Genomic DNA, 26,555 nt, shown 5'->3' with positions numbered 1-26,555 from the left:
CAACACAGGGGCCGTCCTCGTCCTTGTCCTCGTCCTGTCATGAGGCCACCCCCGTGCCACCACCTGCCCCCGGGCCAATCCCAGCAGCAGGCACAGTGCTCGGGGGCAGAGGAGAGCCCAGAGGGGAGGGTCAGGCCAGCGTGAGCTGGACCCAGCCAACACCTGACAGGGAAACGCTCCCTCCAGGCAGCAGACTGCCCAAACCCTCACGCTATCCCCCAATGGCCACATCACCCGAGCCACCCAGTGGGGTGGTCAGGGGCTCCCCGGGAAACGGGCAGGAGGCCAGAGTGGGGCCTGCAGATTAGAAGGGTGAGGAGGAGCCACCCGAGCGATGAGGCTGGGAGCAGCAGGCAGCCAGCGGTTCCTGAGACTGGACGCCAGCAGCACAGCTGACAAGGAAGCTGAGAGACTGACGCTGGAGACGCAGCTCTGACCAGCGCTGCAGCACGCCCAGCGCCTGGGGGCCGCCCACCGCTGTCTGCAGGCAGCTCCCCAGGTCACCAGCGGAGCCGGCGAGTCCCAGGAAGGAGTCAGTAGAAGCAGAGAACAGACCTAGACGTGCCCCACCCTGTGGGCACCACTTTCAGGACAAAAACAGTCACATAGATGAGCCTAAGATGAACAAGCATGAGAAACACCAATTTCAGAACAAAGTGAACGGCTGGTAATAAAAATGTCATCAATGAAACTCATGGGGAGACAAGCACAGACAACAGAAAGCTGCGAGGAGCGTGCAGAGCCGAGGGCGGACATGGAGGAAGCGAGAGAGAGAGAGAGAGAGAGAGAGAGAGAGAGAGAGAGAGAGAGACAGACAGAGAGCGCGTGCAAGCGGGCGAGAGAGAGCGCGCGCGCGCGAGAGAGAAGGAGCCAGCAGGGGGAGGGGACGGCCAAGACTATCCCCAAAGTGCCAAGAACTCTGGACCCAACGATTCACAAACCAGCCAACCACAGGTGCCCCAGCACGGGGACGGCACCGCCGGCCGCAGCGGCCGCAGAGGACGGCGGGCAGCACCATAAGGACTGTGGTGGGGGGGGGGGCCTTGCAGGTCAAACCGACCGCTTTCCTAAAGTTGTATATATTTTTAATTGATTTCAGAGGAAGGAAGAAGGAGGGAGAGAGAGAAACATCAATGCTGAGAGAGAATCACTGACTGGCTGCCTCCTGTGCACCCCGAACTGGGAATCAAGCCCACAACCTGGGCATGTGCCCTGACCTGGAATTGAACTGTGACGTCCTGGTTCAGACTGACCACTGAGCTACACCCCCCAGGCTAAGCCGACACCTTTTGAGGGTCAAGGAGTGTGTGAAGACCAAGCCAGCAGAAACCGGAAACACACACCTCCCCGGGCACACCTTGCACAGAAGGAAAGGAACCTAGAGCCCCAGGGCCAGTTGGCAGTGGGGCAGGACCACACAGCACAGATGGCGGCTGAACTGTGAGCCGGGAACAGGAATTCGCCACGATGTCACGGCTCCTGAGCTCCCCTCATCAGACATGACAGTTCCCTGAGCCGCCAGGGCCCTGCCCTGGAGCCTGAGGCCAGGAGATGGGCCGGGCTGGTGACCTGCTTCCCCAGCAGGAGGGAGGGGCAGCCCCCAGCAGCGCACGCCCCAGCCCAGCTCCAGGACAGACGCCCAGCCCACCCAAAGCCGCTCGGTTGGGAAAGAGGCCGGGCCAGACGCATGCTCACCGTGGACTCGGTGAGGCCCCCCACGGACACGGCCAGCCCCAGCAGCACGTGGTAGCGGTAGGCAGGCAGCCCCAGCAGCTGGGTGATGCGAGGGAAGGCCTGGGATGGCGCGGTCCAGTTGACAGAGGCGGCCTCGGACCTGCAAGAGAGCCACCAGCTGGAGGGCCCTGCCCGCCGCCCACTGCCCGCCGCCCACCGCAGTCGGCACCGGACGCTCCATACCTGGGGAAGAGCTGCTCCAGCTCGGCCCGGTGGGGCACGTGGGGCACGGTGGGACCAGCTGGGCCGGCCGCGTGCAGCAGCGTCATGAACACGTGGGCAGCGTGCGCACGGAAGTGGTCTATCTTCTCGCTGGCCTGCTGGGCCAGGCAGCACATGACCCGCTGGCAGCTGCAAACCAAGAGCCCAGCGGTAGCGCGGCTCCACCCGAGGGCGCCCGTGGAGCACACGCGACACGGCTGCAGGTCAGCACGGCCTAGCTCCCTGCCCACACGGCGGGCCTCCCCCCGGCCCCACAGCTGATCTAACCCCAGAAGCCTAAATGCCAGGCCTTGGGTGGAAGGCAGGGAGGACACACAGGGCTCCGGGTGGGCAGCAGGTGGTGATGGGCACAGGAAGGAGGCAGAAAAGACAGGGACGAGAAGGGGGCACGGAGGAAAAGGGCAGGAGGGGGAAGGGAAGCGGGGTGAGGGCAGGTGGAGGCTCGGAAAACGGGATTGCCACAGATGCAACAGCCCAGTAAGGGGCATGGAGACTCTGCAAGGGAGGGCCCAGGGGCAGCCCGTGTCCCGGGAACTGACAGGAGAGGGGACAGCCAGGCCCCTAGCCGGAGCAGGCACTGAGGTGCCAGGGCCCAAAGCCTGAGGAGGGGCCCTGCCCTGGCCTCGCCCGGGAATGGCTGTCCTCCTGCCAGCCTGGCGACAGGCGGGTGCACGCCAACACTCACGTGGGAGCCTCGATCAGCTCCGGCTGGTCTCTCCCCAGGAGAAGTGTCAGGTCCATCAGACTGGTCATGGCGGCCTCTCGGACCCTGCAGGGACAGGAGGGGGGAGGAGGACGAGGGGTGAGGAGGAGGAGGGGGGAGCAGGCTGCTCCCTAGCCTGAGGTGACTGTCAGCGGGAAGGGGACCGTGCGTGCGGGAAGGGGACTGTGAGGCCCTCAGCCTGAACGCGCTGAGCGGGAAGCATCCACCAGCCGCCCTCCTCTGAGAACGCTTCCCCCACGACGGGCGGACAAGGACGTGCCCCGCAGACAGCGGCCCAGCAAGCGGGCACGGCGCTCGCCAGAAACAGCACTGGCGTTCCCAGAACTTTTAAAGGCAAAACACACTCTGCAGAGCTTCCTCCAGCAGAACTCCGAGGGCTCTGGCCTTCCCTGGAGGACGTGCAGAGCGACTCCCTCCTGCTGCCCAGGGGTCCCAGGCCAGGACAGCTCTGTCCACTCTGAGCACACGGTCCACAGCAGCTCCCAGGAAAGGAGCTGAGACCACCTGCCAAGCTGAGCTCACACCATGACTGGCCCAGCTCCACAGTGAAAGCACCTTTTAAACTTGGGACATCATGCACTGGCCCAGGTCGGACAAGCTGGGCCACAGGATCCTGGACACAACAGCCCACGGGCCTGGGCACCCGCCCTCCCACCACGCAGCGAATGGGCCCATCAGGGAGGCAGCCTGTGCTGCTCAGGGTGAAGAGGGGGCTTGGAGGGGAGGTGCCGAGGGCAGGCACAGCATGCTGAAATGCAGCGGACGCAGGCCAGAGGCTGACAGGAGCGGGGGCTCAGACGCCAGGCGAACTGCTCCTCAGGACACATGATCTCTGGACGTGCCAAGGAGCAGGCAGAGTGTGGGGACAGGGAGGACCCCGTCTCTGTGGGCGCAGCACTCACAGGGAAAGGCTGGGGAGGGACCCAACCTGCTCCTAACTGGTCAAGCACAGGTGAGGGTCCAACGTCCTCAAGTCAGCAGCTGGGGGACGTGAGCAGGAGGAGGCCCTGGGGTCTGAGGCCCTCAGCCGGGCTGCAGACACAGGCCACGCCCTGGGGTGTAGCAGGAGTAAGGGCCGGCCCAGCCGCCGCTGAGGGCCCTCGGCGACCTGAGCCCACCACGGGGCCTACCACCTGCTCAAAGGAAATTACCCAACCCAAAGCCTCCAAGCTTTGAATTCACGATTTCTGAATTTAGTTAAAAACTAAAAGGAATATTAAAGAACAAAAGAAGACCGCCCAGCCAGCGTGGCTCAGTGCCTGAGCATCGACCTATGAACTTGCAAGTCGTAAGTTCGATTCCTGGTCAGGACACAGGCCCGGGTTGCAGGCTCACCCTCCAGTGGGGGGCGTGCAGGAGGCAGCCAATCAGTGTTTCTCTCTCATCATGGACGTTTCTCTTTCTCTCTCCCTCCCCCTTCCTCTCTGAAATCAACACAAATATATTTTAAAAAGCAAGGCCAAGTGCTAAGGTGATGAGAGACAACAGCAGAAACGGGCCTCCAGGTGCCAGATGTTGGTGTAACGGGCAGAGTCCTTAAAACAACCCCGAGGAGCACGCTGAAGAGAAAAAGGCGGAGACAATGAGACTTCCTACGAAGAATGAGGATCTCTGAAAACAGGCCACGCTCTAGAGACCGCAGACGTCTCTGAAACATCGTCGGAGGGGACTGGGTCCTGGCCCGAAGTCACCAGTCACCCACACCCCAGCCTGCCTGGCCTCTGGGCGCGAACGGGACCCCGGGGAGAGCCCTCCTCCCCACTTCGCCGCGTGCTCTGAGGCACCCAGAGCGGCTGGAAGCCAGGGCAAGCCCCCTCCGGGGCCGTGAGGAGCCTCACCAGGCGCCCACGTCCCCGCGGCTGTCGGTGGTGTAGTCGCGCAGACAGTCCAGCAGCGTGCAGTAAATCTGGGACACGTTCCCTTTGCACACAACCTCGTCCGGGGTCCCTTCTGCTCTCACACCGACAGTCTGGCAAATCCTGGAATTGAAAACAGTGCACGTCCTGAGTCCCTCCAGCCTGACGGGCTCCTCCTCACAGGACACGCTCAGAGCACACTGGCAGGGAGGCCGACGCCCGGCACCCCTTCCCGTGACCACCACCTCTGCTCCGATCCACGCTCTCCAGTGCCCACAGCTTAGAAGGCGCCTTGTGCCTGGGCCCTCCTGCCCTCTCTCGGGGCAGAAGGGACAGCGTGCCACCAGGGCCTGGACGGCATGTGGGCCCACTCAGTGTCCTCCGATGTGCTGGGGGGGAGGGGAGGGTCGGACAGCGCGTCCGACATGTACGCATTCGTGACGAAGGACCAGAGCCACTCGCACTGTCCCGTCCTTGTCCTTGGGGCTGCCCATCTTTAAAATGGCCCGTTTCCTGACGTGATGGACTGAGCACACACGGGCTGAACGCTCCCTAGAACTGGACAGACTGCGAAGGAGCCTGAGCGGGAACTGTTCTTTCCAATCCTCCACGAGAGAAGAAACTAGGAAATAAAAAAAGCCTCTGCCTCTGGGAGATGGTCCCCGAGAAGGGGCTTCCGAAGGGCCAGCCCTCGGAGGGGTCGCTGGCTCCCGAGGGTGGAGCCGGGGACTCCGGGGACTCACCTGGCGATGGCCTTCACAGCATCCCGCCGGGACTCGGCGAAGCTCACGTCCTCCGAGCAGAGGGTGACGGCTCTCAACCCCGCCAGAACCTGAAAGGCAGGAACCCGTCACCACGAGATCAACGCACCTTCCCGCGAACGGAGACTCAGCGCTGGTGTCGTGCCCGTGAGCGTGAGGGCCTGCCCGTCCTGTGACCAGGCAGCCGCGGGGCTCCAAGAGGCATTGTGTGTGGATGCGCCCCAGGGTCAAGTCTGCCTGGTGTGGAGCCTGAGACACACCGGGCAGGGACATGTGCCACCCTGCCCGCATGTGCATGGTCACACACACACGCCCTCACATGTGCATGGTCTCACACACACACGCCCTCACATGTGCATGGTCTCACACACACGCCCTCACATGTGCACGGTCTCACACATGTCCCCTACATGTGCATGGTCTCACACATGCCCTCACATGTGCATGGTCACACACACACACACCCTCACATGTGCATGGTCTCACACACACACCCTCACATGTGCATGGTCTCACACACACTCCCTCACATGTGCATGGTCTCACACACACACGCCCTCACATGTGCATGGTCTCACGCTCCCTCACATGTGTATGGTCTCACACACGCCCCATGTTGTATGGTCTCACACATGCCTGCCTCCCCCCCACCATGTGTATGGTCTCACACACGCCCCGGCTCGCTCAGACCCCCGTCCTCGCTCCCTCAGCTCACCTGCTGGAGCCTGCCTCTCAGCAGGAAGCCGGGGAGGGCGCCCAGGGCCATGGCAAAGCCGCAGCGCGTCATCTCCTCAGGGCTCTGCAGCTCGGCGAGGTACGCGTCCATCAGCCCCTCTGGAAAGAAGCCACAGGTGACCCGCTGCGGTGGCTTCCTCGCCTGCTCTGTGCGGCGTTTCAGAAGCAGAGCCCAACGGCGCCCAGAGAGGAGGGGCAACTCAGGCTCCAGAAGCAGATGTTTTCAAAGGGAATCCATCGAAGAAATCTATAGAAACTTATACTGGGTGGTGTTAAGGTTTTCATGAACAATTTCAGCAAATGATTTCACTCAGAAAAGCACACCCACGAGGGTGCTGAGAATGGTCCACACAGCCGTAATTCTCCGTGTTTACGCAGTGAGAACACGATGCTCACGTGGAGGCAACGTCTCCCTCCAATGAGGCAAACGCCCGGCCGTGGCTCCGTCGGCTGGAGCGTCGTCCCATACACCAGCCGGTGGCAGGTTGAATCCCGGTCAGGGCACAGGCCCGGTTGCGGGCTCCATCCCCAGGAGGGGCGTGCAAGAGGCAGCCAACTGATGACTCTCTCATCATGGATGTTTCTCTCTCTCTCCCTCTCCTTTCTCTGAACTCAATAAAAATGTATTGAGAAATAAAGGAGTTCCACTTGTTCATACACTACACTGACACCTGTGGTGGAACTTACAGGAGACACCAGTAGCATGAAAAAACCACCTCCCTTCCCCCTCAATACACATGCATTTTCAAGGCTTATTTCTGAATAGTATTTCTTTCTATATTCAGAATGGTGTGATACAGTACATTTTTCTTAGGCAAAAATCAAAACTTGATCTTATCTCAATTTTAAAAATAGACTAAATACAAAACGTTATTTTCTCTTTAAGTTACACTGCCCGTGGGAAGGGGACCTAGGAAGACACTATTAATTTGGAAAGCGTCTCCCATGCCCGTAGGGCTGCCCGCGTCCCACGGAACAGCAACGTGGCACGTGATAGCATCCTAGGGACGGGCTCGGCCAGGGGTCGGCCGCTGCAGCGTGCAGCGTCTGGGAAACGCCGGAGCCGCTGAGTGGCGAGGCAGCACGCTCACTGTCCCCACCAAGAAGAAGGACGTGCCTGTGGGAATACAAACACCGTTTACCACAAAACAGAAAAGCCAATGGGGTCATTGTGCTCTGAATGGAGGCCCAGGAGAAGGCATGGGAGAGGGAGCGAGCGGACGCTCGGAGCCACAGACCCTGGAAGGCGCATCCGAACAAGTTGGAAGCGACAGTGACAATGGAGGCGGTGAGGAACCACATGGAAGGGAAAGGCAGGTCTACACAGGAGACAGGACAGTGGCTCCCTGCACAGAACCGGAGCCTCCAGAGCTCAGGGCGGGAAGAGCTCACGTCGAGTGTGATGTGAGCCGATGCTGCTGAGACGAGAGCCCGCTCAGACGCTCAGCAGGAGAGAAAGCTGACACCGAGCCGCCGGAGCGGAGAGCCTGGTACAGCCTGCCAGCCTGGGCGGGAGAGCGGGCGGCCCGGGAGCCACCAGTGCCCTCCGTGTGCACGCTGCAGAGGGCGGGCGGGAGGGAGCTCCCCACCATGCCCAGAGGGCCCGAGGGTCAGGGCCATCACTCACCCGCCTTCCCGGGCTCCTCCGTGCAATACTCGCTGCAGAGAGCAGCCAGGGCCGAGACAGCCGCTTCCTGAAACCAAGCAGGACATGAGCGCCTCAGCCTCCCAGGACCCAGGGGAGCGGCCGGCGCGCTGCAGTCAGACGCGAAGTACGTTACTACATCTTCCTTCCAGCACAACAGCGAGCCGTCATGTCAGGTAGTTAAAACTGTAACGGTTTTTGCAAACAATAAACTGAATAGAAAACTTGGTTATTTCTTCCAAACAATGCAGACTCCACGTCTTATCACACGAACAGTTTGGAACGGAACGGGCACCGTCCTTTCCCAGCAGAGGTCGGAGGAGGAGGTGTGTGCCAGCCGCCCGGTGTGATGTGAGCAAGGACTCAGCAGGCCGTGCTGGGCCTTGTTCAGAGAGGAGTTGGGGGTCCAGGGCCCTGGGAACAGGAAGGGGCCCCTCAGCAGCACTGGTCCCCAGGCAGAGCCACACAGAGAGGGAGGGAGGGAGGGGGGGGAGGGAGGAAGGGAGGGAGGGGGGGGAGGGAGGGAGGGGGGAGGGGGGAGGGAGGAAGGGAGGGAGGGAGGGAGGGGGAAGGGGGAGGGGGGGAGGGAGAAGGGAGGAATGGGAGGGGGGAGAGCATGGAGGTGACAGGGACTCACAGGTCCTTTCCTTGAACACCTGGCTACAGAGGGACCTGCAAAGAGCAAACACTAGATCCCTATGTCCTCTCCACTCTCCAGACCGGGCGCAAGGCCCCAGAGCAGCCCGGGAAAGAGCTGCTGGGCCGGGCAGGAGGGGCCATGAGCGTGGGAGGGAGTTCAGAACGAGGTGTCACTGGTACCAATCAGGGCAGCAGACTGCACCGGGGTCACGGCTTGTAGGAGTCAGTTATGGATGTTTTAAAAGGACAGTTTGCAGCACTGATCCCGAGGCGCTCAAATTCAACTAGTAAAATGGTGCTTAGCTTCTACAGAATGACAGTTCCTTTTAAAAAGGACGCTGAAGAAGCCTTCCATAGCCCAGCAGAAATGCTGATACACAGGAGAGAAGGACACCCTCATTTCCTCATCCTCAATACGAAGCAAGTCCCTCCCAGTGCCCTGGTGATGGCCGCTGTGCGGGGAAAGGAACAGCGTGTACCCCTCGCCCACCTGGCCCCGAGGGGACACACACTCCTTCAGAAATGCCAGCGCGGCAGCGAGCGTGCCTGCAGCGCGTCTGCACGTAAGCACCGCACACGCAGCTCCCTACAACGCCCGACCTGCGGGACAGCGCTCAGGGGAACAGGATCAAACCAGAAGCAGGAATTTGAAAGTTGCGTGTTCTGGTCACCAATAGCTGAATTCATTTTTCTGATTACATGTTACATAGACAATACCACCCGGAAATCCAAACAAAATGTGGCATTGTCCAGTTACCCCATTAGTGTACAAAAGGGACCCATAATGCAGTCTTTTGAAACAAACACTAAAAAGTCATGTCGTTCTCGATACCGCGCAGCCCCTGGAAACCTGCTCCCCGCACCTTGATCTGCTGCCTGGAGTGACTGGACACGTGGTGGAGGTTTCGCAAGGTGTCGCTTATCAGCCACAGCCAGCCATCTGTCACCGAAGCAGAGAGACCATCCCGTTAGAAGTGAGACGAAGCTACAGTCGACCACACAGCCTTCCACCTCGTGAACCCACGCAGATGCACACGGTGAGCGCGGAGAAACCCTAAAGTGAACCTTCCCTGGGTTGTAGGAGCCGAAGGCCCTCGGTTACAGGGAAAGCCTCCTTTGCTGCTGAAATGCTAAAACTCTTACCACGGAACATTTTATTTTGTTTTGTCGATCCTCACCAGAGGATATTTTTTCCAACCATTCTTAGAGAGAGTAGAGGGAGGGGGACAGAGAAACATCGATGTGAGAGAGACACAGCCATTGGCTGCCTCCTGCACGCTCCCAAACAGGGACGGAGTACATGCTCTTTGACAGGAATCAGACCCAGGACCCTCAGTCTGAGGGCTGACACTCCATCCACTCAGCCAAACCTGGAAATGTTTGTCCTTTTATTACACCTACAAACTTCCAGTGGTCTTTTCCTGTACCTCTCCCTCAACCAAACCCCCCTGCCCCCTGCAACCCCCCAATATAAACCCAAACATTCCACTCAATTAGACCCACCATCTGGCAACAAATGCCGAACCTACACGTTCTCCGGAGGCTGCAGTCAAGGCAGCACGGGGCAGCCCTCCTCGCTGCCTCTCCGCGGCTGCTGTTCACACAACCAGAAAAGGCCCTGCTTGCTGGACAGAAAGGGCTGCCAAGGGCACTGGACCTGCACAGGGGCCTGGCCGCACCTCCCCCCTCCCCTGCAGGTTCTCCCCCATCCTGCCCAGTGGCTTTGGCTCTGCTGCCACCTCCCCTGGTTCTGCAAGGGCCTCAGCCAGCCAGGGCTCTGAGGAGGAAGCGTGTCTCGGAGGAGAAGGGGAGGCCTGTTTCTGAGGGTGTGTGGCCGATGCCGTCATTTACAACTGGCCCTGGCAGCCGTGTCAGAGCCAAGAGCTCCACCATCAGGAAACGGCCCCTATCCTCACAGGCTCGTCTTTACTTCTCACGTGGAGCAGCTCTGGAAGAAAAGGCTGCAAGGCGAGTCACGGGGGCAAAGCACTTACCGATGACAGCGTCGCCCCTGAAGGGCATCTTGGAAAGGGACAGGTTTTCTATTAGAACGCACACTAGGAGGAGAAAGGGAAACACATGAGGGCACGTCTGTCCCATCAGGACTGTGAGCCCCGCCCGCCCGCCTGCTCCTGGGTGAGGACTCTGCAGGACCTGAGCGCAGGGCACGGCCAGAACCGACCAGACACCTACTGACCAGACAAGGGGATGAGTCTGGGTTTTCTAAGTTTAGTTAAAAATGCATCAGAGAACCTAGGCATGTTGGCATCATTGAGTTCCTTGCAAAGTTTAAATATAGTCTGAAAAATTACTCCTTGCTCTACAGTTGCCTTAAAGGTGCTGAAGAGGCTAAGAGAGCAACACTGGGCCCCTCACCACCATCCCGTCCTGAAAGCCGCACCATGCCCCTCCCCCATGCCATCCTGGCCGCTGCCATCGGGAAGCCCTGCTCCCGGCACCCTGATCTGTTGACTGGAATGACTGGACACATGGAGTCAAGTGGACCCGGCAGCGGGCAGGCCCGGGGTCCGGGGAAGGGCATGCTCACGCCACGGTGCCGAGAGAGGCAAACGCCTTTGGACTCTCCCCGCCCCACCCCACGAGGGAATGAGAGGGTGCAACCACAACCTGCAGCCGCCCTTGCTGACCTACCTGCTTGTCGCATGAGCTCTCCTCCCAGGCCTCTGGAAATTCACACAAAAAGAGTGAAAGTGTCTTATTATATAAAACATTATATGAAACATCCTCACCAAGTAGCAGGGACCAGGCAGGCTCTAAGCATTATACAGATGTTACCTCGCAGCAACTGCTAGGGCCAGGAGGAGCTACTTGGGGCGAGAGCACTTCCAAAGATTTTATGTGCCAGCCACTGCTCGATGCTCACATACCTTCAACTGGTTTTCATGTAACACCTCTGCATCGCGTAGGTTTGGCAAGACCTACACTGCAGAGCGATGTTCCTGTTTCTAACTGAACGTCTCCAGTGGCTGTGGACAGTCAGCATCACCAAACATCCCTTTACCAGTAAGACGCTGCCTTTTCACAGGAAGAACTGGGAAGAGGTCCTGGCACCATCTCCTAGTGCCCCCCATCCTAACGGGTTCCTCTGACTTGTCCTTTTCACTGGACACTCTAGTGCTTCCTGGCGTCAATCACATCAAACAATCACAGAGAACAAATCCCAAACACTGTTCAACTCCCACTTTGTAAAAACCAGAGGAATCCAATGCCTGGCCAGTTTGGTTCAGTGGATAGAGCTCTCGGACTAAGGGTCCCGGGTTTGATTCCAGTCAAGGGCATGTACCTTGGTTGCAGACTGGATCACCAGACCCTGGTCAGGGGTGCATGTGGGAGGCACCAATCCATGTATCTCTCTCACATTGATGTTTCTCTCTGTCTCTCCCCCTCCCATTCACTCTCTCTAAAAACACCCTCGGGTGAGGATGAACAAACAACAAGCAATGACAGGAATCTCAGACACCAGGAAGGTGCCGTCACCAGCCCAGGAAGCATCCACCTGCCTCCGTGCGAACAGAACCTGGAGGAGAGCCCTGCAGCCCTGCCGGCTCTCAGTCACCTCGAGCCGATGTCTAAGGCTGACAGGAAACGGTGAACATGCACGGGAGAAACCCTCTCGGAGAAGAACATCATTTCACAGGCTTGGGCTTCTGGCCCGGACAGAGGAACAGGACCCAGATCAGCCTCCGCTGTAAATGTCAGAGACGTGGATGGAGCAGAGGAAACCATTTCCGAGGCTGGAAAACGGAGGTCCGGGAAGAGGGAACACCCAGCTCAGCGAGAGCAGCGCCAGCTCCGGGGGGAGGAAGAGTGGAGGGTCCAGTGAGAGCAGAAAGGGTCCCCGCCCTTCACCTGAAGCTCAGGGACACGTTACCACACAGAACGTCTGAACATCCAGTCCTCACTGTCAGCGGTCATGGCGGGGGTCACGTCCTGCCTGCAGCTTCCCTGACAAAGGTCAGCCTTCACCTCAAGTGAGCCTATGGCCTTTGCACCTGCGATAACAAACCTCGGGACGTCAGCGGATCTCCCGTTACAGAGCCCGCGGGGCTGCCCGGAGCATGAGACTGAAGAACCCCTCGCCGCTATCTCGTTGCCGTAAGGTCATCAGCTGCCCAGTACCTGCCGCTGATGTGAGAGAATGTCTCGCCGTTTTACTCCTATCCAACCCCAGAGAATTCCTGCTCTGCTCGCTCCCTAATTTACCAGTGGATATCCTGTGACCCTGCTTTCATCTCCCCCTTTGATTCCAATGTATCCAAGAAGCTGCAAAACTACCTTTCTCCACAGCATTTTCTCAATCTGGTGAGATTTTGCTTCCCAGAAACTGTCATCAGTTTGGCTCCAATAAACTCATAAAAACTCAATACAGGTTTGGACATTCCTGGTGTCGACACTCGCACGGTGAGGGGCCTGGTCTGAGCCCTGCACAGGCCCAGGCGCTCAGGAAAGCTGAAGGTGGGAAGAGACGCCAAGAACAGAGGCTGGCGTGCACGGCCCTGCACCAAAGACCACAGGTTCAATCCCCGGGCCCTTCTCAGGGCACGTGTGGGAGGCAATCAATAGACATGTCTCCTCATATTCCCCTCTCCCTCCCTCTCTCTCTCCCCCCTTTCTTCTTTCTATCTCTCTTCTTCCCTCTCCCTCCTTCACTCTTCCTGAAAATCAATGGAGAAGACACCCTTGGGTGAAGGTTAACGACAACAACAAAGCCATTAAGAAGACCCTGGCTTGTGTGGCTCAGCTGGGCATCATTCCATCACTGAAAGGATGCTGGTTCGATTCCGCTCAGGGCACATGCCAGGATTGTGGGCTCAATCCCTGGTAGGCGTGCAGGAGGCAGCCAATTCACTCTCACATCAATGAATCTTTCTCTCCCTTCCTCTCTCTCTCTGTTAAAAAAAAAAAGAAGAAAAAGGAGAAAAAAGCCCTAACCAGTTTGGCTCAGTGGATAGAGCATCGGCCTGCGGACTGAAAGGTCCCAGGTTCGATTCCGGTCAAGGGCATGTACCTTGGTTGCGGGCACATCCCCAGGGGAGTGTGCAGGAGGCAGCTGATCGATGTTTCTAACTCTTTATCCCTCTCCCTTCCTCTCTGTAAAAAAATCAATAAAATAAAATAAAAATCAAAGCCACTAAGAAAAATAAATAGGCAAACTACAGACAGGGAGAAAATACTGGGAAATCTATGTCTACAAAGAGCTCATATCCAGAATACGTAGAGATGCTGCCAGCTCAGTAAGAAGGAGGCAGATCATGAGATTATTTTAACGAGCAAGAAACCTGAACAGTGTCTTCTCAGAAGACAGGAGGCGTGAAGGCGCCTGGTTCCTGGGAAACGCACGCACACCCCACGAGCTGGCTCCAGTCAAGGAGGCCCAGCCAACGAGAATGCAGAGCAGCTCCCGCCACAGGAGGGAAAGATCAAGGCCTCCGTGTCTTAGACGCAAAGAGGGACAGCCCAAGGCCATCACCTGTGAGCAGGGAGCACAGCACCAAGGACCACAGCACCGAGGACCACACAGCACCGAGGACCACACAGCACCGAGGACCGCACAGCACCGAGCATGCACAGCACCGAGCATGCACAGCACCGAGGACCGCACAGCACCGAGGACCACACAGCACCGAGGACCGCACAGCACCGAGCATGCACAGCATCGAGGACCGCACAGCACCGAGGACTGCCCAGCACCGAGGACCGCACAGCACCGAGCATGCACAGCACCGAGGACCGCACAGCACCGAGCATGCACAGAATCGAGGACCGCACAGCACCGAGGACCACACAGCACCGAGGACCACACAGCACCGAGGACCGCACAGCACCAAGGACCACACAGCACCGAGCATGCACAGCACCGAGGACCGCACAGCACCGAGGACCGCACAGCACCGAGGACCGCACAGCACCGAGGACTGCCCAGCACCGAGGACCGCACAGCACCGAGCATGCACAGCACCGAGGACCGCACAGCACCGAGCATGCACAGCACCGAGCATGCACAGAATCGAGGACCGCACAGCACCGAGGACCGCACAGCACCTAGGACCGCACAGCACCGAGCATGCACAGCACCAAGCATGCACAGCACCGAGGACTGCACAGCACCGAGCATGCACAGCACCGAGGACCGCAAAGCACCGAGCATGCACAGCACCGAGCATGCACAGAATCGAGGACCGCACAGCACCGAGGACCGCAAAGCACCGAGCATGCACAGCACCGAGCATGCACAGCACCGAGGACCACACAGCACCGAGGACCGCACAGCCCCGAGGACCGCACAGCACCGAGGACCACACAGCACTGAGCATGCACAGCACCGAGGACCGCATAGCACCGAGCATGCACAGCACCGAGGACCGCACAGCACCGAGGACCATAGCACCGAGGACCACACAGCACTGAGCATGCACAGCACCGAGGACCGCATAGCACCGAGCATGCACAGCATCGAAGACCGCACAGCACCGAGCATGCACAGCACCGAAGACCGCACAGCACCGAGCATGCACATCACCGAGCATGCACAGCACCGAGGACCGCATCCCCAAGGACCACACAGTCCACAGGGTGCCTGTGCAGGGCCGCCACACATCAGAGACACTGCCAGACGACACCAGGCCCCAGACTTTGCAGAACAAGGTCAGAAAAGACTGCCCTGGTGCCGGAGAGCAGACCGCAGGCTGCGGACGGAGGAGGAGGAAGTGTCAGGCACGCTGCCTTATTGGGGCCACAGCCACACGACCCTCTGCAACCTCTAAACCTGTCCGAGTCCACACTCCAGCCAGCAAGCGTCAAGTCAACCTCCACACGCTTAGAAGACCAACAGGTGAGACCTCTCAGTTCTTAACGGGAATGACGGTGACACACATTCAATAAATGAACACAGAGACCCCGCTGGGCAGCCGGACAGGAGTCCCACTCAGCACTGAGGTGACCCAGCAGGACGGCCGGACCAGAGTCCCACTCAGCACTGAGGGGCTAGTAGACCACGCAGTGCGCTCACTCGGCAAGACAAAACATGAGAACTCGGGTTTGTAAAGCTTACCTGTATAACTGCCGATCATGAAGCTAAAATTAAAAAACAGAAAGTTCTTAGTGAGGTAGGTCATCTGGGTTTTAAAGTCGGTGAGTCTATTAACCGTGAGAGAGCAGGGACGGAGCCCACTCGCTCTCTGCAAGCACCTCCCTTAGCCTCATGCTCCTGTTCTCTCATTTAATCCTCAGAACAGCCAATTGTTTCACTATCACATCAATGAGTCTCTCTCTGTTAAAAAAAAAAAAAAAAAAAAAGCCCTAACCGGTGTGGCTCAGTGGATAGAGTCAGTCTGCGGACTGAAAGATTCCAGGTTCGATTCTGGTCAAGGGCATGTACCTTGGTTGTGGGCACAAACCCCGTGGGGGGTGTGCAGGAGGGAAACCAGGGCACAGAGAGGTTTGCCAGATGTGCGGGTCCAGGACTGACCGAGCCATGACTGCCCTCCTAGACGGCCTCTTGAGCAGAACCCCTAGGCTGCAGGGACTGAGCGCTCACACGGCCCTTAGTTCCCCAGAACTCCAGGGAGGGAGGTTCCACCCACACTCTACAGGACGAGGGGGCCGCATGGCCCCCACATGAGTCTCTGAGCTGCCAGCACCACCGGCTCTCAGGCGCTCACGCTGTCCTGACAGCGGGAGGTAAACAGGCCAACTCCATTGTAGAGTGAGAACTGTAAGTAAAAAGACCAATGGCTCAGCCAGATCAAACAGCAAGCTCGTGGCACAAGCAGCTAAGAGGCTAAGACCCAAGGTGCATTATTACGTAAAAAATCCGGGGTCTAACTGGGCCACAAACAGGGAAGCCATCCAATGCCTGCTCCTGGCTCGGGGTTGTCCTAGAACACCGAGACCGCAGCTCGTGGATTCCCTCTTTGGAATCATAGGCGCCTCTGAGGAGCTGAAAACTCAGAAAGCCCTCAGCCCTTGTCCCCAGAGCGCACACCACACTCTGGTGTAACTTCAGACTCAGGACGCTGCCATGCAGGCACCCGGAATCCAAGGCCTTAGTGCTGCCTGGCTCTGTGAGAACAGGCCACGACCCAGACAGGAGGGGACGTGAGGCCTGTGAGCTACCTGCCCCGCCAGCCTGCACCTGGGCCGCTGCCACATGAGGAGAGATGCTCTTCCCAACCCCGCCACCCCAGGGAGCTGGCCTACGGAGCGGAGGACTGCTCCCCGGCTGACAGCCCGCTCTGCACTGCCCAGGGCTCGCAGGAAGCTTCCGGTCCAGGCAGCGCCAGCCTTCGAACCGGCTGAGGGCGGAGAGAGCTTGAGGTCAGGCGGACACTCTAGGACCCACGGACCTGCTGGTGAATCTGCTTCAGGCCCTGCACCACCGTCTCGTCCAGGTAGTCTGCGACCGGCCTACAGGAGTTCAAACACAGCAGTGAGACCCCGAGCACCACGGGGCCCGGGCTCAGAGAAACCTACCTCATGCTAGGCGCTTCGCCTGCTCCCCCAAACACCTGCAGAAGGCAGCCCGCTAAAGCAACACCCACTCACAGGGTGGCCATAGGGGCCACATCAGTCAAGCCGGGACCCGGGTGCAGCTTGCTGACCACAGAGACAGAAGGGGAGCCGCAGGCTCACAGCTGCCGCTGTGACGCTTGGAAAGGAGACTTGACCGGGCAGGTGTGGGGCCTGACAGACAGGAGCTCCAGCACAGCCTCACTGCCGCCCAAAGGTGACTGTGCCCAAACTGTGCAAGCCACACGATCTCTGCTGATCCCTGCTGCCTGCTGGGGGTCTGGTGGAGAAGACCACGGGTCTAACCCAACAGGAACCTGGGTGGGCCTCTGGGTGGTGACATCTGCACCCTCACAGCCAGAGCTGGGGGATCAGGCTCCTGTGTGGGTGTCCAGCCCTCAGCCGCAGGCACCACTCCCCACTCCCCCCAAGGCTGCCCCTCGGGGAGCTGGTGGTGAGCTGAGCTGGGCAGTGAGCTGAGCCCTCAGGTCAGGACAAAGGTGAGCTCTGTCTCTCGCTATCGTTCTGTCCCCAGAACCACCGGCTGACGTGACACAACCTCAGACAGTCTTTCTCAAACCAGAGGCTGAGGATCGGGTCACAGCGTCCTGGGAGGTGGCTCTGGTTTCTGAGGAAAGGGGGTTGGGAAGAAAGGAAAGCAAAGCCAAGTGCCGCTTCCCCCACGTTCCCACGTGCGGACCTGCTCCCGGGCCACTGCCCCCTCACCGTCACACCCACTCCCCACGAGAAGCTGGAAACGGGTGGAAACGGCTCGCCCGTGCTCTGGGATTCCAGGTTGTCGAGTGACAAACGACGGAGAGTACAGGATGCAGGAGCCACTCAGCACCGTCTCCAAAACCCCTCTGCTTTGGTAACTAACCTACTGCCTCAGAGAGAGGCGATGAGGGCACAGCCCGGGCAGCCCTCACCCTGAGGCCCTGCGTGTCCGCCGAGGCTGAGGCACTGTGAGTAGGATGCCATGCACACGCGGGACCCACAGTCGGGGGGATGGAGCCGGGACCTAGCCGGGATGTGCACGGGGAAACACGAGCTCCGCCGTAACACTTACAGCCACCAGTGGCGCCATCGGCCTCCCGCTCACTGGCTCCCGTCACAGGCCGTAACTCATCAGAGAAGGGAGGACCACTGACCAATTCATCAATAAAATGTGAAGACGCTGCCCCACGGGCACACGTAACCCAATGAAGTGGACGTGTCCCAGCTCTCGACTACATGCTTGGGCGGGAGGAGGGCTTCTCCTACCTGTCCTCCCGCACGGCCAGTCTGTACAGGCTGTGGGCGACCTCTGCACAGGTGAGCACGGCCCCATGCCGCGTGTGCAGGTCCGTGCTCCGTGTCATCGACAGCAGGCGTGGGAAAACTGCAAAGGACGGCAGGAGAAGGCACAGGGGTGCACTCCGTGAGTCAGGACAGAGGGAGGAAGGCCTCTGCTGCCCGTTCTGTCAGGACGGTTATCACACCCAGAGCTCAACTGAGGGAGCAACAGGCAGGCCCGGCGCCCCGGCCAGTGAGCAGGCCACGCCGAGGAGGCGCCTCTCACCCCCGGCTCCCTGGGCACAGGCGGCTGGCACGGGGCAAGGCCTCTCCCGCGCTGAGTGGCAGCAGGGCTCTGCCTGCGCAGAGCAGGACAGGGCCGAGCTGCAGGACCTCCGCTACCCAGGGCGCTGCTGAGGGCGGAGGAGCCTCTAGGGCCCTTGTGCTCTGGGCAGGAAGCAGAGCCCCCAGCCCTCGGAGCCTCACTCCCCTGAAGGCACAAGCGCAGCTGTGCGGAGGCTGGAGCAGCCAACAGCGTCCAAGCCAAGCACTCCACACAGCAGCGGATAAGGTCAGGGTTTGAGGTCAGGGAAACCCCTTATCTGGGCGCCATTAGGACTCCTGAACTGGGAAGAAACTCTATGGAAGATCAAGGTTCAGGTCCTCCCACAGATCGTCAATGACAGGTGAGGGCGCACCACGCAAGGTTCCTGCTTAAGGAGCAGACCATGAGGCTGAAAGGGCCTCAGAACCACGGGCTCCCAGAACGTGTCACCGCACACACACGTAAAATCAGTCACTACAGAGGAAGAACCACGGTCCCACCGCTACTGCCTCTAGCAAATGTTGGTGGGAATAAGTATAATCTCAAGCAATGTGTGTATGGTCCTCACACTGAAATCGGATGCTTCTTTATTCCCAGAAGAAAAGTCGAGATGGACTCCTGGGTTCTCCCCTAACGACAGTGGAGGGGATGGGTCCGGAGGACAGCGGGAGTGGGCCCTGCGCTCCTGAGAGTCAGCACACGGCCTGGCAGGCTGCTCCCATGGCCTGAGCACCAGGAGGCAGCTCGTTCTTTAAAAAGTTGACTACATGTTCAATCATTCACTTGTTTTGTTTTGTTTTTTAAAAAGCTACTTCTGAAGTACGAATGACATACAGGATTCCATCAATTCCCTGCTGTGGCCGGCACCCACGCAAGGGCCCCGCCTGGGAGTGCCCAGTGGACACACCGCAGCACCCATCCTTGGAGATGGAGGCAGTAGTTTGTGTTTGTCCAGTGATTCTCAGCAAAGGAGAAACACGTTATTTTCAGCTCCTCCAGGCCTTAAAACTAGTAGGGTGGCCCGTCCTCGGCTTTCTGTTACCAAGCATGCGTGTGCCTGTGTGTGCATGTGGGGGGGGGGGGGGCAACCACAGGATGGCTAGAACTCACTTACCCTGAGCAGCACTGTACTCGGGCGCCTGCTGGACCAGGTTGTGCAGCGCCTTTGCTGACAGCTCTCTAATGACCCTGGGGACCAAGTGGGACAGAAAAATTGTTAGGTCCTTTCTTTGATTATTCTAGCTTTATTCAACTCACGAAAAGAGAGACATGAGTCAACTGGCCACTGAGCTAAACCACTACTGAAAATAAATACCCAAACAAAGAACAACCTGACCGAGAGCACTGGCCCAATGAAGCACCAAACACAGGCCCTTTCCAGGCTCAGCTGCCACCTCCAAGAGCTGGGTGGCAAAGCATCCCTACCTCCCACATCCCCACGGACTCAGAAGATGGGAAGAACCCTGAGAGGACATGAAACTATGAGCTTTTGGAAGAAAACGGAGAAGAAAGCTTCATGATGTTAGATTTAGCAATGATTTCTTGCGTATGACACCAGAAGCATAGGAAACAAAAGTAAAAAAAAAAAAAAAATAGGTAAGTTGATATATTTACATCAAAATCTAAATTACTGATTGCATCAAAGGAAGCAATCAGCAGAGGGAAAGGCAGCATATGGAGTGGGAGAAAACATCTACAAATCGTGTCTGGTAAGGGCTGACGTCTAGAATAGAGAAAAAACTCCTACAACTCAACAGCAAATGATTAACTGCATTTGGAGATACTTCTCCAAAGATGAACTACAAGCAGCCAACAAGCATATGAAAAAACTAGAGGCCTGGTGCACAAAAATTCATGCACTGGAGGGGGGTCTCTCAGCCCACAGTCTGGGAGCCCTCAGGGACAAGAGGCGACTCGGTAATCAGGGGAAGATGACACCCCATCACACCTCTGCTGCTGCCACTGCCAGCAGCGCAAGCCTTGGCCAGCCCTAGTTATCTGAGTCTCGAACTGGTCCTGGGCGGCTGGGGGGCTGAGGAGACTGGGGGACTGCAGAGGCGGGTGCACCTGGGCATCACCATCGCCATCTTGTGGCTGTGGGCTCTGCCACCTTTGAGGGCGGGGTATTCAATTAGCATATTCCCTCCTTATTGGCTGTGGGCACTGCCATCTTTATGACAGTGAAAGGGTCAATTAGCATATTCCTTCTTTATTAGATATGCTGTTCAACATCAATAATCATTGGGTAAATCACAATAAAATATCACTTCATACCCAGAAAGAAAAAACAAAAACAAACAAAACAAAAAAACATTAAAAAAGTGCTGGTGTGGATTTGGGGAAATTACAACCTTGTAGATTGCCAGTGGAAATGTAAGATGATGCAGACACAGGAAAACCAGCATGGTTTTTGAGGTTTCTAAAAAATTAAAAATAGAATTACTGTATGATATAGCAATTCTACTTCCGGGTATATACTAAAAAAAATTGAAAAGCAGGGACTTAAAAAAATATTTGGACATTCTTGTTCATAGCAGCATGATTCACAACAGACAAGAAATAGAAGCAAGTTAAGAGTTGGTCGATGAATGATGGAAAAGAAAATTTGGTATGTCCAACAATGGGATATCACTTAGCCTTAAGGAAGGAAGGACATTCTGGCACCTGCTACAGCATGGATGGACCTTGAGGACATAGTAAAATCAGCCAATCACATAGGGACAAATACTGTGTGGTTCCATATGAGGCCCCTAGACAGTCAGATGCAACGAGACAAAAAGGAGGATGGCGGGTGCCGGGGCTGGAGGAGGAAAGGGGAGTCATTGTTTAATGGGGATGGAGTTTCAGTTGTGCAAGATGAAAAGTTCTGGGGATCATTTCACAAGGTGGATGTGCTTAACACTACTGAACTGTACACTGAAAATGGTAACGATAACAAGTGGACCAACATCTCTTAAAAACACATTATAACGGTGTAACAGAATAGCTATTCCGATAAAGGTATTGTAAGGAACTCTGCAAGGGCAAAATCACTACGAAATACCTGAACCTAATGTATAGTGTAAGTCAGGTATACTTCCATAAAGAATAAATAAGAAAAATAAAATGTGGTTCACAAAAGAACTCTGAGGCTCCCATCACCTAAACCAGAACCCAGTACGTACCCATCCCAGTGGCTGATCTTCATGGTGAGCAGGTGGTCTATCATCGGCCGTGTGTACTCAGGGAAGCCGGCAATGAACATGCTGAAAAGACAACAGCTGATGAGCACTTAGCGGCTCCCGCCTTGTGCACTCGTGCCCCACTCGGCGTGGGTGGAAGGCAGTCAACACACCTAAACGTGGGAAAGGACCACATCTTAGAAGAAGCAAGAAACCGGAGACAACGGGACCTGGGGAGGGAACCGGGAGGCCAGAAAGAGAGGTAGACAGACACGAATGCTCTCCTGCGCCTTCTGAACTGACAAGCACATGTATCACCTTCCCCCTTCCTCTTACACTTCCTGCCTCTAACACAGCCCATCACTGACACAGATTGAACCTGCATGTCACCCCCACGCACTGTGGACTTGGTCAGCTGACAATGCAGCTGAGAGACAAAGTGAATGGCACAGAAAACCAAGGGGAAACATAATTTCACACGGGTCCTTTGTGGGCACATGTGTGTGCATGCCGGGATGAACACGAGTGCCAGGCAGGCATGCTGGTGCCACGATGTGAGGTCGAGGAAAGTGTGCTCGGACTGAGAGAAAGGAAAGCAGAGGCTGCTTCCAAAGTGGGTGGGCTGAGAACCCTTCGAATGTGATGAAATAGCTTGAGAGAGTCAGAAGGAAAAATAGAAACATCAGACAGGAGACCAGCTGCCGGGAACAGAGCTGAGCCTTGACCCCTGGTCCCACAGCACCTAAGGGCCCCTGGCACCACCGACAGACAGGCTCGCCCCAGGCCAGTGTCCAGGAGCTGGCGGGATTCCAGAAACACAGGCAGAGAAATGACTTCTGGCCTCTCAGGAGCGGAGGCCTGCACCGGTGTGCTCTGGCACCAACTAGCGGCCGACCTCGGAGACGCCCTGCTGAGCGCCCACCAGGCATTGCCCAGCACTTGCTGAGCGCCCACCAGCATGTGTGCAGAAGCCAAGTGCAACCAAGAGGTGTCCAGCAGAGGGTGGAGGGTGAGGGGGAAGAGCCTGAGGGGACAGCAGGCTGTGTGACAGGAACGAGGGGCCTCCGACCAGCAGTTTGGACAGTGGCGGGAGGAAGGACCAGTGGCAGGCTCTTCAAGTGTCCAGGGTGGTGCGAGCTGGACGAAGGCGACAGCTGAGTGGAGAAGCAGGACGAGGAGCGTGTGAGGGCTATTAGGGATGCAGAAGTGACAGAACCAGGTCACTGACCGGATGCTGGGAACAGGGAGAAGCCACTGAGCTGGCCGCACGGCATGCTGTGCTCTGAGCCGTCTACAGAGGGAACAGCACACCTGCCTCCCTGGAGAGCTCAGAGCACAGGGACGTGCAGGGCTGCTGCCGAGCCAACGGCTACCAGAAAAATGTAACACACTGCACGGCAAGAAGGACGCACAGGACTGCAGTGTCAGAGATCCATCTGTTCAGGGAATTCACAACAGCAAGAGACAAACCAACAGAGCGTGCCAATCACTGCAGTTAGGTCCGCACCCAGGACCACAGTGGAGACAAGCGTCGGGTCATGGAGACAGAATGACTGTGAGGCTACGGGAGCCCACACACGCCTCACCCCACTCACACGCATTCCAGAAAAGGTGAACTCGGGGACAGAGGGCTCCGAAGCAGCCGGGGCTAGGACAAGAAGATGCTGTGGTGACGGAATGTTCCTCATGCTGACCACGTTTTAAATGAGTAAATTTTACTATATGCAAATTATATGTATAAAAAGGGGGTGTACAAAAATAAAGTCAAAGACTAGGAAAATATCTGCAGACTCTGGATCTGAAGAAGGAGCTGCACTCAGAATACACAAGTCTCAGCAAGAAAACAACAAACAAGCAACAGATTTGTCAAAAATGAAAAGATGCTACTGTCATGAGTCACTGGGAAGGCAAATCAGCCCCTCCTCCTGCACACCCACTAAAGAGCGGAAATCGTAAAAACTGACCACGCGAGGCTGCAGGGTGGGAGGGAACAAAGAGCTCCCCGGCCAGTGGGCGCTGTCACTTGGAAAACGATTTGGTAGCTTCTTTTTTTTTCTTTTACTTTTTTAAATATTTTTTTTATTTATTTCAGAGAGGAAGGAGGGAGAGAGAGGGGGAGAGAGAGAGAGAGAGAAAAAACATCAATGATGAGAATCACTGATCAGCTTCCCCTTGCAAGCCCCCTCCTGGGGACCGAGCTCACAATCCAGGCATTGAACCGGGAGCCCTCAGTCCACAGGTCGACGCTCCATCCACGAAGCCAAACCTGCTGGGACATTTGGCAGTTGATTACCATGAGGACCCACCCAGAGAAGCGGGGGCTCGTCCACACACAGGCAGGCACTGGGAGTCCCCACAGCTGCATCTGTGAGGGCCACGACCGGACACCCAGACACCCCTCTGCGGCGAGTGCACTCACCTCGGTGCCCCGAGGACGGAAGGCCACCTCGAGTGCACGAGCCAGAGCCACGAGAGGAACACAGCTCAGGCCAGGGTGCCCGGGCAGTGGCACCGGGACCTGGTGGCGTGAGGGGGACAGAGGCGGGCACACGTACCCTCGTGCGGATTCCTGCGCCATCGGCACTTTAAGAAAGCGGCTGAAATGACCACCGGACAGGACTGCCCCCCAGCCCCACGGCCCAGGTGCTTCCATTCGTGCAACTCGAGTCCGTGTGTGGAAATCCCACTCCCCAAACACCTGCCACAGGCCCTGCAGCCACTCAGCCGAGACATGAGCCCCTCACAATCAGGTGCGATGCTGATCACCTGACCTTCCCCAACCCACAGATGTGCCCAGCTGCAAGTGACCCTGGGGCGACCCCAGCACCTCGCTCTCGAAACCCCTCCAACCTGCTGCCAGCACACACTCACTTCAGCACACCTGCCCTATCCCCTGACTGTCCCGCACCGGGCAAGGCCCTGACCACTTCCTTGCTTCTAGTTACCAAAGTGCAGCCACCATCGCATTCAACATGCAGATCGACCATTAAACTTCGTCCCAAAGCCTCAGGACAACCCAATTCCTCGCACACCCCGGGCTGTCCCCCCAGTGCACACCTCTGCCATGCACCCCTCCCCTCACTCCACTCAGGCAAGACCCAGGTAGTCTGCCCTGCCGTGGCCAAGGGGACGGCCCCAAGTCCTCTGGGACCACAAGGTGCAGCCACAGACCCTGCTCCCCATGACCACTGGGCCCGCCCTCACAGACTGCCTCTGGCACACAGGCGAAATGCAGTGAAAGACACCCTGAGCAACGTCACTTCCCAGAAACCTCAGCGGCATGAGCGGGTGCCGAGGCGAAGCACCGCTTGTTAGTTAGCCATGCAGCCCTCGGAGGGGGCAGGTTCTCCGCAGACGATGTGTGCTCAGGTGTTATCACAGGAAGACAGGACGCACACGGGAAGACTGCTGAGGCACAGAGGCTGAGAAGGTGGAGGCGGGTGGGAAGGACGCTGAAGACGAGACATGTCCAGTCACAGAGTCCTTCTGGGAAAGAGGCCAAACTCGGCATTTCTGAAAAAGGTATGTCCACGCCAGTTACGGGGAAATGCCACTTCTGCGAGTCTGTACGTCACAGTGTCAGGAATCTGTCCCCAGGACACATGAGAGCTAATGATTAAAAACGCGGGGCCCACTCCTCCCAATTCAGAGGAACTCATCGCACATGGCACCTGCGCTGTCCTCCTCACGCTGCAGCTGGTGGTGGACTGGGACACGGAAGCCATTTCCCAACCCTCGGCCCCTAGGTAAAAGCGTCGCTGTAACTGCACTCAGGGATGTTAAATATTCATTTCCTGACCTGATTCCTCAAATACCTCTTCCTCTGAGCATGCAGACAGCCGGGACACACCGCCACCGGGAGAACACATGCGCTGATGCAGAAAAAGCAAGTCACTCCCAACCAAGGTTTCTTTCTGAGAAGCTCAATACACGGGTGATGCCCAGGACAGCTGTCAGGCAGGCAGGGCATGGCCTGGCCTGGGGCCATTCTCCATGGAGACCAGCCCTGAGCAGAAACAGGACGAGGAGTGGAGAGCGGTGACCAGAGCGCACGCTCACTGCGTCAGCTCCAAAACCGTTAACGCTTTTTAAAGTGAGCCAGCGTCTCTCCCTCTGTGCACCTCTCCCCTCCCGCTCGGCCGCCATTCCCGTGGCTCCGTCGGAAGTGCCTGTCCCCATGCACTTCCTGAAGTTTCACATAAACGGAACACATGGTGTGACGCATCCACTCATGAGAAACACGAGTGCGGATAACGGTTCCCAGGCCCACCTGAACCCGTTCACACTAAGTTGCCATCACACAAGGACCTTCCGGGACGAAGGGAGGAAGGGCAGAAGCTGATTGTAGCCATCTGGGTCAATGTTACATTTTGTGACAGTAAAAACTTACCTTATAACTAGGAAACAGTTAGATCTGTTACCAACAGCAAAATAGTCAGCAGTAGTCAAAATGTCAATTCCGTGAGGGAAAGTGCCCTGGGGAAAAGGAGAGCAGAGAACAATGGTGACAACAATGTGAACGCGGGAGGGAATGCGGGAGGGCACGCATCGCATCCGTGTACGTGCACATTCACAACGAGGCAGCCAGACAGTGTGACAGCGGCTCCTGCAACCGCACCCCACAGGCTGCCAGGCAAGTCGTCACTGAGCATCTATCTATCCCAGCCCGACGTGGCTCTAAAACTAGGCCAATCTCTTTAAAATACGTAATTTTTTCCAAATGACTCAAGCATTTCCATTTTAAATTGTTGTAGGGGGCCTTCCTTCAGCCACACACCATCCAAGACATCCAGGTTCAGCAGCATCAAAGCTACTGATTCATTGCACCTGCACTCCCGTCCAGGCAGAGGGACCCGCCAGCACTCCCCGCAGGGGCCCTGGAACCCTGGGCAGGAGCCACACCACAGCCTGTGAGAGGATGAGAGACAGGGCTTGACAGCTGACACCCA

General features: G+C 57.4%; 1 protein-coding gene and 1 long non-coding RNA gene across 6 annotated transcripts in view; one reads left to right on the top strand and one right to left on the bottom strand.

Annotated features, from left to right (window-relative positions):
- The window catches only part of TBCD (tubulin folding cofactor D), a 97,422-nt gene that overhangs the window by 6,753 nt on the left and 64,114 nt on the right, over positions 1 to 26,555 (bottom strand). For 3 of the 5 annotated variants that reach the window (XR_006739905.1, XM_045572244.1, XM_036412189.2), the window contains exons 17-33: positions 25,997 to 26,082; positions 21,610 to 21,690; positions 19,560 to 19,633; positions 18,109 to 18,226; positions 16,683 to 16,743; positions 15,389 to 15,411; positions 10,969 to 11,000; positions 10,311 to 10,373; positions 9,180 to 9,256; positions 7,660 to 7,726; positions 6,462 to 6,473; positions 6,013 to 6,131; positions 5,280 to 5,368; positions 4,519 to 4,659; positions 2,642 to 2,725; positions 1,918 to 2,085; positions 1,696 to 1,834 (exon numbers count right to left, since the gene is read on the bottom strand). Coding sequence is in view for 4 of the 5 variants with exons in the window: in XM_045572244.1 (XP_045428200.1) it covers positions 1,696 to 1,834; positions 1,918 to 2,085; positions 2,642 to 2,725; positions 4,519 to 4,659; positions 5,280 to 5,368; positions 6,013 to 6,131; positions 6,462 to 6,473; positions 7,660 to 7,726; positions 9,180 to 9,256; positions 10,311 to 10,373; positions 10,969 to 11,000; positions 15,389 to 15,411; positions 16,683 to 16,743; positions 18,109 to 18,226; positions 19,560 to 19,633; positions 21,610 to 21,690; positions 25,997 to 26,082 (1,434 nt within the window). In the remaining variant the exon portion in view is untranslated. The remainder of the gene's footprint in view (positions 1 to 1,695; positions 1,835 to 1,917; positions 2,086 to 2,641; positions 2,726 to 4,518; positions 4,660 to 5,279; positions 5,369 to 6,012; positions 6,132 to 6,461; positions 6,474 to 7,659; positions 7,727 to 9,179; positions 9,257 to 10,310; positions 10,374 to 10,968; positions 11,001 to 15,388; positions 15,412 to 16,682; positions 16,744 to 18,108; positions 18,227 to 19,559; positions 19,634 to 21,609; positions 21,691 to 25,996; positions 26,083 to 26,555) is intronic. The other 2 variants (XM_045572245.1, XM_045572246.1) reach the window with 1 other exon arrangement.
- LOC123651294 lies at positions 9 to 12,409 on the top strand. The gene is made up of 3 exons (XR_006739916.1): positions 9 to 19; positions 5,499 to 5,505; positions 11,244 to 12,409. It is a non-coding gene; the product is annotated as an uncharacterized LOC123651294 (long non-coding RNA).

The sequence above is a fragment of the Pipistrellus kuhlii genome, unplaced genomic scaffold (genome assembly GCF_014108245.1).
Source record: "Pipistrellus kuhlii isolate mPipKuh1 unplaced genomic scaffold, mPipKuh1.p scaffold_m20_p_44, whole genome shotgun sequence".
Taxonomy (NCBI): domain Eukaryota; kingdom Metazoa; phylum Chordata; class Mammalia; order Chiroptera; family Vespertilionidae; genus Pipistrellus; species Pipistrellus kuhlii.
Note: the sequence above shows the minus strand (reverse complement) of the source record. Positions and strands in the feature narration are given on the sequence as shown.